The sequence below is a fragment of the Protopterus annectens genome, chromosome 4.part1 (assembly GCF_019279795.1).
Source record: "Protopterus annectens isolate FY-2018-M chromosome 4.part1, PAN1.0, whole genome shotgun sequence".
Classification (NCBI taxonomy): domain Eukaryota; kingdom Metazoa; phylum Chordata; order Ceratodontiformes; family Protopteridae; genus Protopterus; species Protopterus annectens.
The window spans coordinates 764,589,118-764,605,039 of record NC_056734.1 but is presented as its reverse complement, the minus strand read 5'-3'; the positions used below and the strand labels follow the sequence as shown (position 1 = coordinate 764,605,039).

The 15,922-nt window shown below is 37.7% G+C and overlaps 1 protein-coding gene across 1 annotated transcript in view; it reads left to right on the top strand.

The window, feature by feature from the left end:
- Positions 1-3,514: 3,514 nt before the first annotated feature.
- The window catches only part of LOC122801302 (extracellular calcium-sensing receptor-like), a 96,360-nt gene continuing 83,952 nt past the window's right edge, over positions 3,515-15,922 (top strand). Inside the window, exons 1-2 of the mRNA XM_044070847.1 lie at positions 3,515-3,778; positions 4,071-4,892. Of these exons, the coding sequence (XP_043926782.1) occupies positions 3,542-3,778; positions 4,071-4,892 (1,059 nt within the window). The 5' untranslated portion in view covers positions 3,515-3,541. The remainder of the gene's footprint in view (positions 3,779-4,070; positions 4,893-15,922) is intronic.

Here is a 15,922-nt window from a genome sequence, read left to right as displayed (position 1 = left end):
GTCTCTGGAGTGTGTGGTGAGGAGGGATTGGGATTTCTTTAGATGTAGCATTTCTAACCGAACTGGGTCAGACATGACTTTGTAAGTCAAGCAGAGACCGCCTCTTAGTAGATGATATGAGACAGAGAATAGCTGGAGTTTTTTTGAGTCTGTCCATGTACAACATGTTTAAGGCCTAGGATCCTCTCCGTGAGGTACTTTTGTGGCCTCTCCAGCTGTTGCAGGTGTCTAGTGAGGTAAAAAGCAGTTAACTTATAGCTGGAATACGTCAAAAAAGGTTTAAAACCATGCAGATGAAGCACTGGATACTGCAGACCTATATTGACACTATGCTACTCAATTTTAAGGTTAAGAACTTAGTAAGAAAAAACTAACAGTGAAGCACAGATTAATCACTTATAATCACAGTTAAACAGCAATGAAATGCAGTAAAATGCAGTTAAACAGTAATGAATTGCAGTAGATAGCAACAAAATATAGTTAATCAGTAGATTGCTTTTAAACAACAGCTCACAAATCACAACAGTAACAGACAGCACTAATAAAGCAGTGATTCAGCAGAACATTATCATCAATTTAGTGAGACTACCAACAAGCAGTAATAAATATGGCAAACAGCAAAATTAAGTAGAAACAGGTACAGTTTTTTTTTATAGTAGACAGTGAGTAGACAGGAAATAATGAGATAATTCAAGGTTCAGAAGCTAAAGGGGTGGGCCTTTGCTAAATTCTCACTATAAACAGTAGAATGAGCTAATGTAATGTGACTGGGGGGAGTTTCCAGTATCAACTTTATACCAGAGGCAGGCAGCTCAAAGCCACCAAGACTTAAGACAACCACAACAACTGGGCGGCTGGGTGGGAAAACACAGTTGTACAGATTACAGAGATATGTATTAAACAGAGGTGCAGAAGACAATTGAAAATAAGCACTTACCTTTTTCAAATAACACAGCAGGGCATTAGGCCAGTCTCTCTGCAGCTTAGAACAGCAAACAAGTGTATCTTATTTAAAATGCTGGCTATTAAAGGCAGAGAAACAGAAGCCAGTCCAATTATCCAATCAAAAAAACTATTTTGCAGGAATACCCTTAGCTAGATTAAACCAGTCTGATTTACTTTCTCTCACAAAGAAAACAGCTGTCCCTCCCTAGACAAAAATTTCACTGCAAGCTGAAAAGGTCACAACAGTAAACAGATACTCAGCTCCATCACACAACAAAAAGGAGACTAAAAGCAGTTGTACAGATTACAGAGATATGTATTAAACAGACGTGCAGAAGACAATTCTGGTCACCTCTACAAATTGGCTTGGCAATATTTTCCCACTCTTCCTTGCAAAATGCTCCAAATCTGTTAGATTGTGAGGGCATCTCTTGTGCACAGCCCTCTTCAGGTCACCCCAAAAATTTTCTATTGGATTTAGGTCTTGGCTCTGACTGGGCCATTCCAAAACTTTAATTGTCTTCTAGTGAAGCCATTCTTTTTTTAATTTGGATGTATGCTTGGGGTCATTGTCATGTTGAAAGGTGAAATTTCTCTTCATCACCATCTTGCTAGCAGATGACTGAAGGTTTTGGGCCACAAGTGATTGGTATTTGGAACTGTTCATAATTCCCTCCATCTTGACTAAAGCCGCAGTCACAGCTGAAGAAAAGCAACCCCAAAGCATGATACTGCCACCACTATGCTTCACAGTGGGGATGGTGTTCTTTTGGTGAAGCGAAGTGTTGTTTTTGCACCAAACGTACCTTTTGGAATTGTGGCCACAAAGTTCAACCTTGGTCTCATCAGATCATAACCCATTTCCCTGCATGCTTTTGAGAGACTTGATGTACTGTTTTGCAAATTTTAGCCAGGCCTGGATGTTTTTCTGTGTAAGGAAAGGCTTCCATCTTGCAACCCTACCCCATTGTCCAGACATATGTCACATGTAGTACACAACCAGTACTTGCCAGAAATTCCTGCAGCTCTTTCAGTGTTGTTGTAGGTATCTTGACAGCATCCCTGACCAGTTTTCGTCTTGTCTATTAATCAATTTTGGAGGGATGTCCAGTTCTTTGCAACAACACTGTTATCCCATATTTTCTCCACTTTTTGATGGCTGCTTCACTGTTTTCCATGGTATATCCAATGCTGTGGAAATGGTTTTGTACCCTTCTCCTGATTGATACCTTTCAACAATGAGATCCCTTTGATGCTTTGTAAGCTCTCTGCGAGCCATGGCACTTTTGCTTTAGCACGCAACTGAGTAAATGTCAGGAAAATCTTATTAGGACTGCTGAATTTTATTTGGGGTTAATCAGAGTCTCTTTAATTGATAGCAGGTATGTACCCAAGAAGACTGAATGCTGTAATTAAATTAAAAGGTGCTTTAACAAAGTATTAGTTTAAGGGTGGGCACAATTATTCAACGAGCATATTGTACATTTTTTATTTTTTTTCCCCTAACAAATGTATTTGTTTTTCAATTTAATTGTACAGGTTATAGGTCACATTAAAGATGGTAAATGTTTTGAAATGATTTATTTTGGTCTCATTTTATGCTATCACAAAAACCTGGCATTTTAACATATATCCACTGTATGTATATATATATATATATATATATATATATATATATATATATATATATATGTATATAAAAAAAGTTTGAAACTCTGAGACCACACAACAGAGGGGAAAGAGCAAATTCCCAAACACCATTGTTACACAAATGAACACAGAAATCCTTAGGTCATACCTTTTAACTTCTTAGAGCAAGAAATCCGGACAAAGCCGAAAATAAAAGTGGGACTATGCCCCAAAACAATAGGGAGAATTTTTAAATATTGCTCTTACAAACTTAGCAAGTTGATAGATTAACAAGTTTTGCATTAGCATGAATTTTCTGAATAGTATAAAATCTGAAACTCAAATGTCTGTCAATATTTTCTAACGTCAGTCTTTAGTGATTTGCCACTAATTTGCCAGAAAACCACAATTTTATGAAAAACAGACCAAAAATATGAGACAAAAATCTGGACATTCTACGAAAATCTCTACAGTTGAGAGGTATGCATTGTGTAGGCTGTAAAACAAGGAAAAAAGAGCATTCACTCTTTTCAGTGTTAACTCTTTCAGGCAACAACTGTTTTATGTCCTCAGTGGCTCTTTCTCTATATCATCTATAGTTATTTAACCAATTAGAATGAAGATCAGTTTCCTTTATACATAATACTTTATATAGGTAATTCTTTCTACTCTAATGTGTTTTAATTTTGATACTGGAACATCTAGAAAGTAATACAGTATATGTATAATAAGTCTATTAACAACTTGTTTAATTTTCTATGATAGTGTATTTTACATAAACTCATTTGCTGTTATTGGATTATCACTCTTTCTTCTTGCATAATGGGATATAAATAAAAGGCATATAAAGGAAAAAAAAGAACATTTGTAATATACTGAACATGTATAATGGGAGTACCACAGTTTGTTTTTTTTTTGTTTGTTTTTTTTTAGCTTCAGTTTTAGGTCATTTAGATGGGCCCAGACAATGAGATTTGCAGTTGAGGAAATTAACCAGAAACATCAGATCTTGCCTAATATTAGTCTGGGATATAGAATATATGATTCCTGTAGTACCCATTTCCAAGCCCTGAGAGCTGCCGTTACACTGCTGACTGGAGACAGTGCCAAATGGACCATTTCCATTCCTGCAATCATTGGTGCTGCTGGATCATCTGAATCTGTTGTAGCTGGAACATTGCTGAGCATTTTCAAGATCCCACTGGTACGTTAACACATTTATATTTACAGTAACATTTCCTAAATTTGTTTTAACGTTTTTTAAGTTTGAATGACTATAGTTCACGTTTAATTCAAGTGACTGTCTTACATTTCTAAATCAACATAGTTTTGATGCTCTGATTATACAAATCTCTTAAAATTTCAGCCGTATTACAAACAAAATTAATGGTATCTCATTAAGTATATGTATGCATTTCAAATGAGAATTCAAAACTGCTCTGCAACAAAAATACATAAAAAAAAACATGTACTTGAAAATTTTTGGTTGCTTACAGGTCAGTTATTTTTCAACCTGTTCATGCTTAAGTAACAAGCAAGAATATCCATCCTTTCTCCGTACTATACCAAGTGACCTGTTTCAAGTAAATGCTTTGGTAGAATTAGCAATATATTTTAAATGGACTTGGATTGGAACCATAGCGGGTGATGATGACTATGGCAGATATGGAATACAACTCTTCAATAAGAAACTGGCTACCCTGGGTGGCTGCATTGCTTTTACAGGAACTATCCCCAAAATTCCATCTGAAAACATGGTTGCACAAATAGTAGACATGATCAGAAATTTCAAAGTAAAAGTTGTATTAGTTTTTGCCATTGAACAGGATGTGGTAACTTTGATGAAAGAAATCACACAGCAGAATGTGACAGGAATACAGTGGCTTGCAAGTGAAGCATGGGTTACTGCTGCCCTTCTTTCTACAAGAGAGCAAGCTGGTTTCTTAGAAGGAACAGTGGGGTTTGGAATTAAAAGAGCTAATATCCTAGGACTGGGAGAGTTTCTTGTACAGCTGTACCCTTCACATGTTAACGAGAATCCTTTTGTTTCCGAATTTTGGGAAGAAATATTTAATTGTTCACTTGACAAGAAATTTAATTCCAGAGAAGCAGAAAAAAAGTCTTGTTCAGAGCATGAAGATCTAGTTAGTTCTAGTAACATATATTCTGATATATCACAACTAAGAATATCTTATAATGTATATAAAGCAGCATATGCTGTTGCACATGCAATCCACGATCTCCTGGCTAATAAAGACGGTGTCAGCTTATTTGTTAATCTCTCCTGCCCAAGGATATTAACTATTCAGCCATGGCAGGTATGTGAAAACTCTGATTACTCTGTCAAGTTACTCATGTATTTTACTTACCAAATTATTTAGTGTTTAACAGTTTCAGAATGGATGTTTTGTATCCCTGTTTGCAAATGTTGGTCTCTCATTTAGGTTTTCTGTGAAAAATGAGTTGCAGCTTCTATCAGTAATGGCAAGAAGTATACAAAAAAGAGAAACAGTATTTATCTATAAAAATAAAAAATTAAAATTAAATAAAATAAAAATTAAAACATATTATATATATATATATATATATATATATATCTATATATCTATATATATATATATATATATATATATATATATATATGTGTGTGTATGAAAGTTATCCAAGACACATCCCACATTCTCATTTCATTTTTCACATTTCTGCTTTATTGGCTATCCAAAAGTTTGGGATCTGTAATCTGTAACATGACAGTATACTGTATTGTATGATGTCATAGAAAGTATGAAGCACTAATTATAACAAGCAGTTCTTACCTGACTTTCTTAAATATTTGTACTTATGTATATCCCTTTTCAATTTAGGTGCTGAGGCTGTGTAAGCTTGTTTACTTGAGTACTTACTATGTGATATTCACTAGTCTGACTGAGTCACTATTCAGGAAAAGCTGATCTATGTAAGTTAAGTCATTGAGTGAGCAGCTGATGACAGTTCAATAACATAACATTTTTCAGGTTAGTCATATACAGAGTGCATGAGGGAGTTCCACATTTAAAAAAAAAAAAAAAAACTTTTGTTGATTGCTTCTTCTGACGAATTTGGTTGAGTGGATGAGATTTTGCGGAAAAGTAAATCAGTTGTATCAAATTATATTATCCATCTGTTGTGCAAGATTTATCTTTATGTTTGTTTACTTAGTAATGTATTATAAGTTTATTTTTGTTTCAAAACTGTATGAATAGTCCAGTCACAAAGGGAACTGAGATATTACAGTATGACTCAGTAAATAACCACATTTCAGACATCTTAGAACTTCACTAACAATGATATTTAATCCTCAAACTACCTTTATGCTAAACTGATTTTGCTATATAATAACTTATAACAAGTGTTATCTGACTTCAAGACTCATAACCTAGCATGATGGTCATTATGTTAATGTAGGAATTATTATTGTAAGGTTTCTTGGAACAAGTTTAACAGCTTTAATTTTGACTTGGGTAAGAGACCCCAACTGTATCTCACTGTTAGTCTCACAAGTATCTTAAAAAGGTCACAAAATAATGTTAAGCCCTTTAATGGTACACTTTTGAAGAGCAACCACAATTGTGCATTAACTTTGATTTTGATAGTTGTAGTATTTCTTTTGGAGCTTGATTTGTCATCAATCAATTTTCCTAAATTCTTTATTTAATTTGCACAATTAAGCATATTGTCATCCAATAGGACCTTGACAGCTATCACACTCTTGTCATAGATTAGAATAAAACAATTGTTAGGATTAATATTTAAATCATGTTTTAGTACCCATGTATGCACATCCTTCATGTATTTATTAGTTTTATATTCTCAGCAAAAATGAAATATGCCTAGTCTGCAATCTAGAAATATCAAATGTTTACATCATGATAAATACAGCAATAAACAAATGTGAGATGTTCTTTTGGCCTATGAAAAAATATTTATTACTGCAAATAACAAAATCAATGGAATGGTGTCTATTAGTTTTTATTTATTTATTTATTGACATGTGCTTACCTGGAAAGTCCAACTGGGCACAGGTGCCCTTTTTCAGTGGATGCCCAGGAAGAAAAGCTCCAGAGTGTCATATTTAATGCAATCAATATTTACAATAACACATTTTATGATGCAGTTTCAGTGAATACATAGCATGATAGTATAATACAATTTATATTGATATTCACAAACATTAATTTTACAAACATTGTACTGAGACTTTACAGATAGAAGAGTGGTATATAAAACAGATGAGTAATTCTAGAAATGCAGTTAGTGTCACTAAATGATAATTATGTATTAAGAAAAAGAGAGCAATTCAATGCATTTATTGTGATGCAAATCAGCATAAATTCTTCAGTCTAATTACTTCTTGACATTTTAATTGTATATATATATATATATATATATATATATATATATATATATATATATATATACTTAATGCATCATACTTACATTCTGTCTCAGTGGCTGTCTTTGTCTCTGAAGTTTGTTTTCTCTGTATTGCTGCTTATCCATTATACTTTTGCTTCTGCACTCTTGCAAAATTAGCATTTTTATTACATTGCACACAAAATTTGCCTTTAGCTGGGCACTGACTATTGATACTCTCCACGTCAGCATCAGTATTCTCTCTAATAACCTTGTATCCTTCTGTGACATTTACATATACCTTTTGTATCAGCCTTAGCCAGTTCTTCTCTCTATTTTTCTTTTCTATTATTGATTGCTCTTTACTTTAATCTTTGAATGAACAAAGGGATCTGATATTATCTAATAGCACAATAAAGGTTACACCTGGATCAACCAGTGTTCTCTGACTAACTGTGCCATTGATGCATGTCTGTATTAATTATATTTTATTTCTCTAGTATTGGGGAACACCATAAGCCTTGTAAAATATATCTATGCGAGTTGTTTTTAATTTCTACTTCTCAACGTAAGCATATCATATTATATACTTTTCAGCAATTTGAAGTGATTGTTTAGTGTGTCTAATACATACTGGAATCTATCTCTTGACCATGCTGTAGTTTTAAGTTGGCATAGTGGTTAACGTCTTAAACCCTAAAAATACAAGATGCAGGATTTTATTCTGACCTCTTGTTGTTAGTTAGGCTTGTAATAGTCTGCAGACTGATAGCCTAGTATTTACCTATGAACCTATATGTCATATACATTTGTTCTTCTGCCATGTGTTATGCTTAATGCTTTTGCTTGACTCTAAAATTTGATTTGGCAACTATTTTCATTGTAAGCTTACATTTGGGGTGCCATGCATTATTTTGACTAGGATAGGAGTCTACACACATCTTTTCCCCATTTCCTTTAGGCATTTCTTGTTTTTGGTTATTGTTTTATACAACTGTGTTCTTTTGTACAATTTATAAATTGTAGCAAAAGAGTCATTTAACTCTGGTTTACTCTTGAATGCAGACTTCCACTGCAGTTTTTAATGAAATGAACTATACCCATTGGCTTACACTTCTTTCTGGTAAATAAAATAATTTTCAATCTCTACCACACCACTCAACCAATCAAGTACATATTTGAACAGAATCAGGGAAAAGTCAAGAAAAACTCAGGGACACCTTTAAAATATTAGTGCCATTAAGTTGAAACATTGAGAGAATCAAAGCATTTGAATTAATATACCTTTTCTGAAGTAAAAGCAGTGTCTAACTCTTAATATTGTCATTATTCATTAAGTGTAATTCACCACCTTTCTGCCCAAAGTCAATAGTTTTAGGAGGGATTCTGAGGGACAGAGCTAAAATTTGAGTCAAAATCAGGGACGTCCCTGAAAATTAGGGACAGTTGAGAGGTATGAATTCTCTACAGCTTGACTGTATCTGTAGTATCTGGAGCTATCATAAATTATAACAGTTCACTATTGTTTGTTTATAACTGAAAACCCACAAATATAGAATGTAAATATCAACATAGTTTATGTTGCATGCACAGTGGAGCATTCAAACACCAGCTAGTTTTTCACACAGAACAGCAGAAATGTACAACAGCCATTACAGACTAGGTGCATAACAATGTTCATGTATAACTCTTGAAGGTCACAGGTAAGTACTAGGCTGACTGTCCTTGTGGGTCATTTCAAGCCTAGCCAATTTTCCTTAGAGGTGAAAATCAAACCCTGTACCTTGTATTTGCGAGGTAAACACTTTAACCATTATGCCAACCTCCCTCTGTTTCCTAGATGTTTACTTCAGTTTACTTTTGGTCAATTGTCTAAGTCTCATAGTCTGGATTCTAGACTACTCATGAAACACAAATGATTTCCAGTGTGAGCATCATGTCATGATGCTGTATCTTTTTCTTTCTTTGTTCTGTAACTCCTACTGGATTGTTGGTCATTGAATCTCATTTCAATAAAGTTCTGTCTTTATCTGTAAACATGAAGTTGACACCAGATCTGTAAGGGAAAAAAATAGCAGACCAGCTAAAGGCACATAAACACAAACATCAATAACAAGGGGAATATGCCTGGAAGTGGTCAGTTATCCTGCGTAAATGGAATGGTGAGCCTTGTTACTCATTTCCTACCTACTTTCTTCTTAAACACGTCTAAACTTTCACCTTGTTTTGTGGTTAAGTAAAATGTGTTCTTTTTCTTGGTTATCCTTTGAGAAAACCAAGCCATCCTTCTATCAGTCATACAAATACTATATTTCAGATTCATAATTCTGTCCCTTAGACTCTTTTCCATATTAACCCTTTCCAAACATTTATGCTCCAAAAGGACCCCACATTTTATTGTTTTATATAGTAATGTGACATTCCTTCTTATACTCCTATACTGAAGGGAATAACCCCTATTTCATGTTTATAGGATAGGCCCTTCTTACCAGTATTCATTTTATAGGTTCATAGGTTCATAGGTTCATAGGTTCATACTAGGCTGTCTGCCCTGGGGCAATTACAAGCCTAGCCCAGTTTTATTTGGCTTACACCACCCCTTGATTTGAGTATACTGTGCCCTTTTTAAGGTTTAGTTTACTGTGCCTCTGTCTAATAGTGACACGGAAGTAATCCCCGGGACAAACCTATGATCCCCCATCCACTCATCAAGATTCTTCTTGAAGAGATTCAGTGAGGTGCTCTGCCTAACATGAATTGGAATTCTATTCCAGAGCGAAGGGAGCCTATGGGTTATGAATCTGTCCCTACAGCAAGTTCTATTTATTTCTGTGCTGAGGTTCAAGTCCCTCGAGCGTGTGGCTCTCAGGGATTTAGATTTACTGAGGTGGAGCATGTCCATTAATTCTGGATTGGACATAGCTTTATATGTCAGGCATAGATCGCCTCGAAGTAGGCGGTATGCAACTGAGTAGAGCTGGAGTTTTTTTAACCGAGCAGCATATGGCATCTGCTTGAGTCCCTTGATCCTCTTGGTGAGGTACTTTTGGGGTCTTTCTAATTGCTGCATGTGTCGGGTAAGGTACATACCAAAAGGGGCATTGTATTCTATGATGGGCCTGATGAGAGATGAATAAAGGGGCACGATTACCTCTCTTGATCTAGATGTGAATCCTTTCATGATGAGGTGGGCTATGTATAAGGTCTTTCTAACCACTTTGGCAATGTGGTTGTCAAAGGAGAGATTGCTATCAACTTGGGTCCCCAGATCCCTAATTACTTTCTCTGTTCTTAATGGGTTACCGCCTATGTGGTAATTTGTGGGCACATTGTTTTTGCCAAAGGGTATGACTATACACTTTTTGTCATTTAGCTTTAGACCATGGCTCTGGCACCAGTTATCCGTCTCTGTGAGACCTTTTTGAAGGATGTTTGTGTCAGCTGGAGAGTCGATTATGGCACCCACTTTGCAGTCATCTGCAAACTTGGTGAGCCATAGTCTTCCCACGTTGGCCTGTACCTCGGAAAAGTGTATACCAAACAAGAGCGGTTCCAGGACAGAACCTTGTGGGACGCCACTTGTGACCGGTTTTGAGTCTGACATGGCTCCAGCAACTCTCTCTGTGGGTTCTGTCTTTGAGCCAGTTTGTGACCCATCTTGTGACATAGGGGTTTATATTTAAGCTGGATAGCTTATCTAAGATGCTCGAGTGGGGTATTGTGTCAAATGCCTTTGCTAGGTCCAGATAGGCTGTGTGGACTACCTTCCATTCATCTATAGCTTTGGTGACTGTTTCAAAGAAGTCGACCAGGTTCAAAAGGCAGGATCTGCCCTTGACGAAGCCAAATTAGGTAGGATCTAGTGTCTGTAGGTCCCCAATGTCTTTGTTTATGAGCTCCATGATGATCCTCTCCATAGCCTTGCAGACTAGGCTAGTCAGGCTTATGGGGCGATAGTTTCCAGGGTCCATAGAGGCTCCACCTTTGTGGAGTGGGACCACTGTTGCTGTACACCATTCTGTGGGCACATATCCTGTAGTGAGGCTGAGATTGTACAGCTGTTTTATTTGAGGGATTAGTTCTTCTTGGAGTTCATGTAGGACTCAACCCGGGACGCCATCTGGTCCCATGGAAGCAGTGTTTTTTGCTTTGGAGAGGGCAGCCTTTACCTGAGCATCAGAGATGTTTGGGAGGCAGCCCTCTGCCGGGATAGATAGTTGCTCTTTTGGGGGGAAAGGGTGGAGAAGTTTGCACTGAACCTGACTGCCAGGATATTGGTGATGTCTGTGGGTTCAGTGTATTTTTTGTCATTTAGAATCAACTCAGAACAAGTCTGGGAGTTGCATTCCAGGTTCCTAACATAACTGAAAAAAGCCTTATGATTGTCTTTAGTGTCCTGTGCAATTTTTCTCTCGAAGCTGGCCTTGGAGGATTTTATGAGGGATCGTAATTTTTTGCTAGTACTGATCAGAACTGCCTTCCCTATTGGGGATTTTGCTCTATCATGTAGTAGCTTCCTCCTTCTATTGTACAGTTTATTTATGGCTGGGGTCCACCAGACTGGATGCCTGCCTTTGGATGATTGGGTCTTGGTTTTGTTTGGGATAGCATGATCCATGCATTCCTGGAGATGTCCGTAGAATGCATTTATATAGGATTCTGCAGTTAGGGCCGTAGTTTCCACTGGCCCTGGGGCCTTGAAGGATACCACTTCAGTTTTGAGAAGTGAGAAGTTCGCTTTTGAGAAGTTTTTCACTGTGGTTTTCTGGGTTGGGGTTGGGGTCGGGATGTGGATATCCAGTGAAATTAATTTATGGTCTGATCTTACCAATGAGGGATATACTTCTGGTATGGAGCATAGAGTACCCATGTTGGTAATGATCAGGTCTAGTATGTTATCCCCTCTTGTGAGAGTGGTGACTAGTTGTTCCATAACATTTGAGTTTATAATTTCCAGGAACCTTTGGGCTAAGGTGCTGGGGTTTGAGTAGTGCTCCCAGTCTATGTTTGGGTAGTTGAAGTCGCCCAATATAATGATGTTCGGAGACATCTTCATGTTCTCCAATGTTTTCAGGAAAGCCGAGTGGGATTCCTGACTTTGAGGGGGTGGTCTGTAGGATGCTATAAACTGAAAAACAGTCTTTCCCACTGCTAGTTGCACATGGATGATCTCTGATACTTCGTGCAATGCCACTAACCTGGAGGTGTGGATATCCTTGATAAATATGGAAACTCCCCCTCCTTTTGTGGTTCGGTCTGGGTTTTGGGGCCGAAAAGCATGATATGAGGTATAACCTGGTAGTGCTGGAGTGCTCTTTGGAGCCTTGAACCAGATTTCTATCACTGCACAGATATCGATGTTCTCCATACTGAGGAGAGCTTCGAGTGTGTGCATCTTGAGGTTAAGACTTCTGGCGTTTAGCAGCATTACCCTTAGTTTCTTGTTGCTTGTGCTGACTATGGAGGTTGGTTTGACTTTTGAGCCTTGCCTAAAAAAGGCACTATGTGGGTGGCAAGAGCCTTTGCCAATATCCGAAAGCCCAGTGGTGACAGGTGCAAGCCGTCCCTAGCGAAGCACCGTGGCTTGTCGAGCATGTCATCCCAGGCTGACAGACACTGGATCCCCTTTGAATGACACCAACATTTTGGCCAATTGTTAAAATTGATCATTTTGCCTTTGTACTGTGACATCATTCTAGGTGAGGGTAAGATGCTGCTCAAGGTCAGGGTCATACTGGCCTGGGCTACATGATCAGAGAGCTCCTCTATGTCTCTTTTCATGTAGTCCAGGGAGGTAATGCCTCAGGTCATTCACACCAGCATGTACAATGACTGAGTCATATTTGTATTTGCTTTGGAGTGACCTGAGTGCTTGCGTTATGTGGCGGATCCTAGCGCCCGACAGGCAGCTCACTGTGACCTTCTCTTTGTTCAGCCTGGTGAGCAGGACGAAAGTGTGTCTGACAATAGAGTCACCTATTACAAGTGTATCAGGTGTGTTATTCAGCCTTAAGGGCTGTGGCTGCTTGGCACACTGACTTTGTGGGCTATGTGTTGTGCGTGTTTTGTTTTGGGGTAGTGTTTGCTTGGATGTCTGCTTTGAAGGTCTCTGTTGCTTAGGTAGATTTTTATTTAGAGCCTCTGAGTATGTTTTTCTGTATTTATGTGTTTGGTTCTCTGATGTGGTGGGACTAGGTGATACTGGAATTGTGTTGTGTGAGGTTACCTTCTCCTCCTGACTGGTTTCACCAGTTTTGAGATGAGAGAGCTCAGCCTCCAGTTTGGCTATATGGTTGCATCTCTCACATATATTTGAACCTGTTTGGAGGAGGAGAGGGTTGTCCGTGTACATGAGACAGTTGTAACATTGCCTCAAAATTCCCAGATTCACCAGCTGGACTGGAGAGGAAACCATTGACTGACCTTTGGACATGCTAGAGTAATATAGGGAAACTGAATTAAGACGGACCAATAGGGGTCAAGGTAATCGTAGAGAGTATAAGAGTAAGTAGCGCTTATGGTTTAATAGTGCTAACTTGTAAGATTACTTATTTGGACCAGTGAAAGGCCTTAGAATGAGAATATGGTGTTTAATTTGAGAGATAGAGCAGTTCTAAGGGAAAAAGTGAAGAGCAGAATTTGTGGAGCCAGGAATAGTTTAAACCCAATTAGGCGGCACTGCCCGTTGTTGCACTATGCACAAAAACGTGCAAAACCACGTAAAAGAGGGTTTTAAGAGAGGGAGATCAAGGAGTTTGGAATTGACCCAAAATGGCCAATAAAACTACAGTTTCAAGGCAGTAACCACTCCCACAGGGGCAGGCAGGCTGCTCAATGTTTATCACTGCCACTGATGAACAGTGAGACTTCCCCTTAGCCCAAGCAAAAAATGGCCTCCAAGAAACTTACAAACAGTTCAGAACAGCAAGCCTGTAACTGAACTTTTTTAAATCTCAGAAAAGTGGGAAAAAAGCAATATTTTTTTGTTTTTTTTTGTTTTTTTTTAAAGATAGCAGAGGTTCACAAGTATCAACAAGTTATAACAGTGCAGTAAATGACCCCACACTTGAGTGCTAGGCCAGAGACAGATAAAATGCAAGTTATAAGAAAAAAACGATTTTAAAAATAAGTGCAAACAGGAAATTCAGTAAACAGCTCTAGGTTGTGTTCTAAATACAGTTACCAATGCAGAAATCAAGTTTAACAAGCCAGAAAATGCTCAAAGTATATAAAATAAAGTTATAAACATTACTTGGGTATAATTTTCCCCTCCTACTTTCTACATTTGTCATCATATTCTATACTTGATCTCTGCATTCAGGTAGGCGCCAAACAATAGATACATACACTGAATAGAGAATGGTGGGGCTGTTGCTGATAGCAAAATGCAATAAACCTCAAGGGTCCTTTGCAAACCATTTCATTAACCTGTGTGCTGAATCTTAGTTTCCTGTGTTCCATGATTCAAAAGTAATTTTTGAGGCTGATTTCATATTAAACAGTTGTTTATTAAAAAAAGTTTACAATCTAGCATGGGCTTTGCAAGCAGAAGCAATCCTATCCATAAGTATCCCATCAACACAAGTGACCCTCCTGAAACATGTAAAATGTGCATACCCAGCCTAATGACACAGAATATTCCAGCAACCAATCTGTGTAGAATATAATACCTCCATTCACAGTATTGCCCTTATACAGGTAATACAGAATGTGGCAATAAAATAATATGGAGTTATGCTAAAGAATGTGCTAGAAGCAACATCACTTGTATAGAGTTGGCAGGGTCTATATTAGATAAATGAAAGTTTGTCTAATCGAATGCTCACATGAGCGAATATTGCGGAACTCGGAACTGCAATTGTGAGATCGCGGTACAGTGAAGATAGGAATATTTGCCCTTTCCTCACTGTAGTGTGATCTCAGAGTTGGAATATATATTTAGCGAGGGGTTTGGGGGGTGCAGCCCCCCACAATTGCATTTTCGAGTTCTGCAATTTTCGCTCATGTGAGCGTTCGATTAGATAAACTTTCGTTTATCTAATATATATCCGAGTTGGCACACTCATTTAAATAACAAGCTGATATAGAGATATAGAGGGTCAGAGCACCTGCCCCCTTACAGATTGTATTACAGTCCTATTTTTTTTAGCATATCTGTTATACTTAAAAAGGTTGTGCACATGAGTATCCATGTTTTATAAACTTCACATTCACCCTTATATGGTCTATCAGTTGTTCCTGCAGTTAACCAAGCTCTGCCATTACAAAATGATGGAGGGTGCAAAAGGTATAGTCAATGAATGTGAACTGTACATTCTGGCAACAACACATCCATATAATAAGGGAAAGAAGATCAGTACGCAAGTATGCTGTGTTTTGCAGAACAGGCGCATCCTGCCCATTGCAGGACATCCAACAGAATCATGCATATACCTCCCCCCAAACACACACACACACACACACACACACACACACACACACACACACACACACACACACACACACACACACACACACACACACACACACACACTGAGTGAATGGTATCATTTATAGGGGAGATTATACTGTAAATAGCATTGATGCACTGAAACTAGAACTCTCATCCAGATTAAGCCAATGTTCACATGGTAAAACCATGAAGTTTGCCAGTAGCTTTAACTTCCAGAACCAGGTTAATGACTAATACTTTGCACTGCTGACATTCTAGGTCAGGGGGCACTGCCTTACTGTTTCACCACTGAGAATAACTTATGTCTAGATTAGCAGTGTCAGGTTTAGTGCTATGTGATGTGTCTGTCAATGGCCTGCTGAACTAGTGTACCACATATACTACCAAATAGCACACAATAAGCATCTTTAAGTATTTAGGCTTGTCTAGACATACTGTGCTGTACTAGTTACATCATATTATTTATGACAGCTGAGAGAAGGAGACAATTTGTCCCTTGACTCT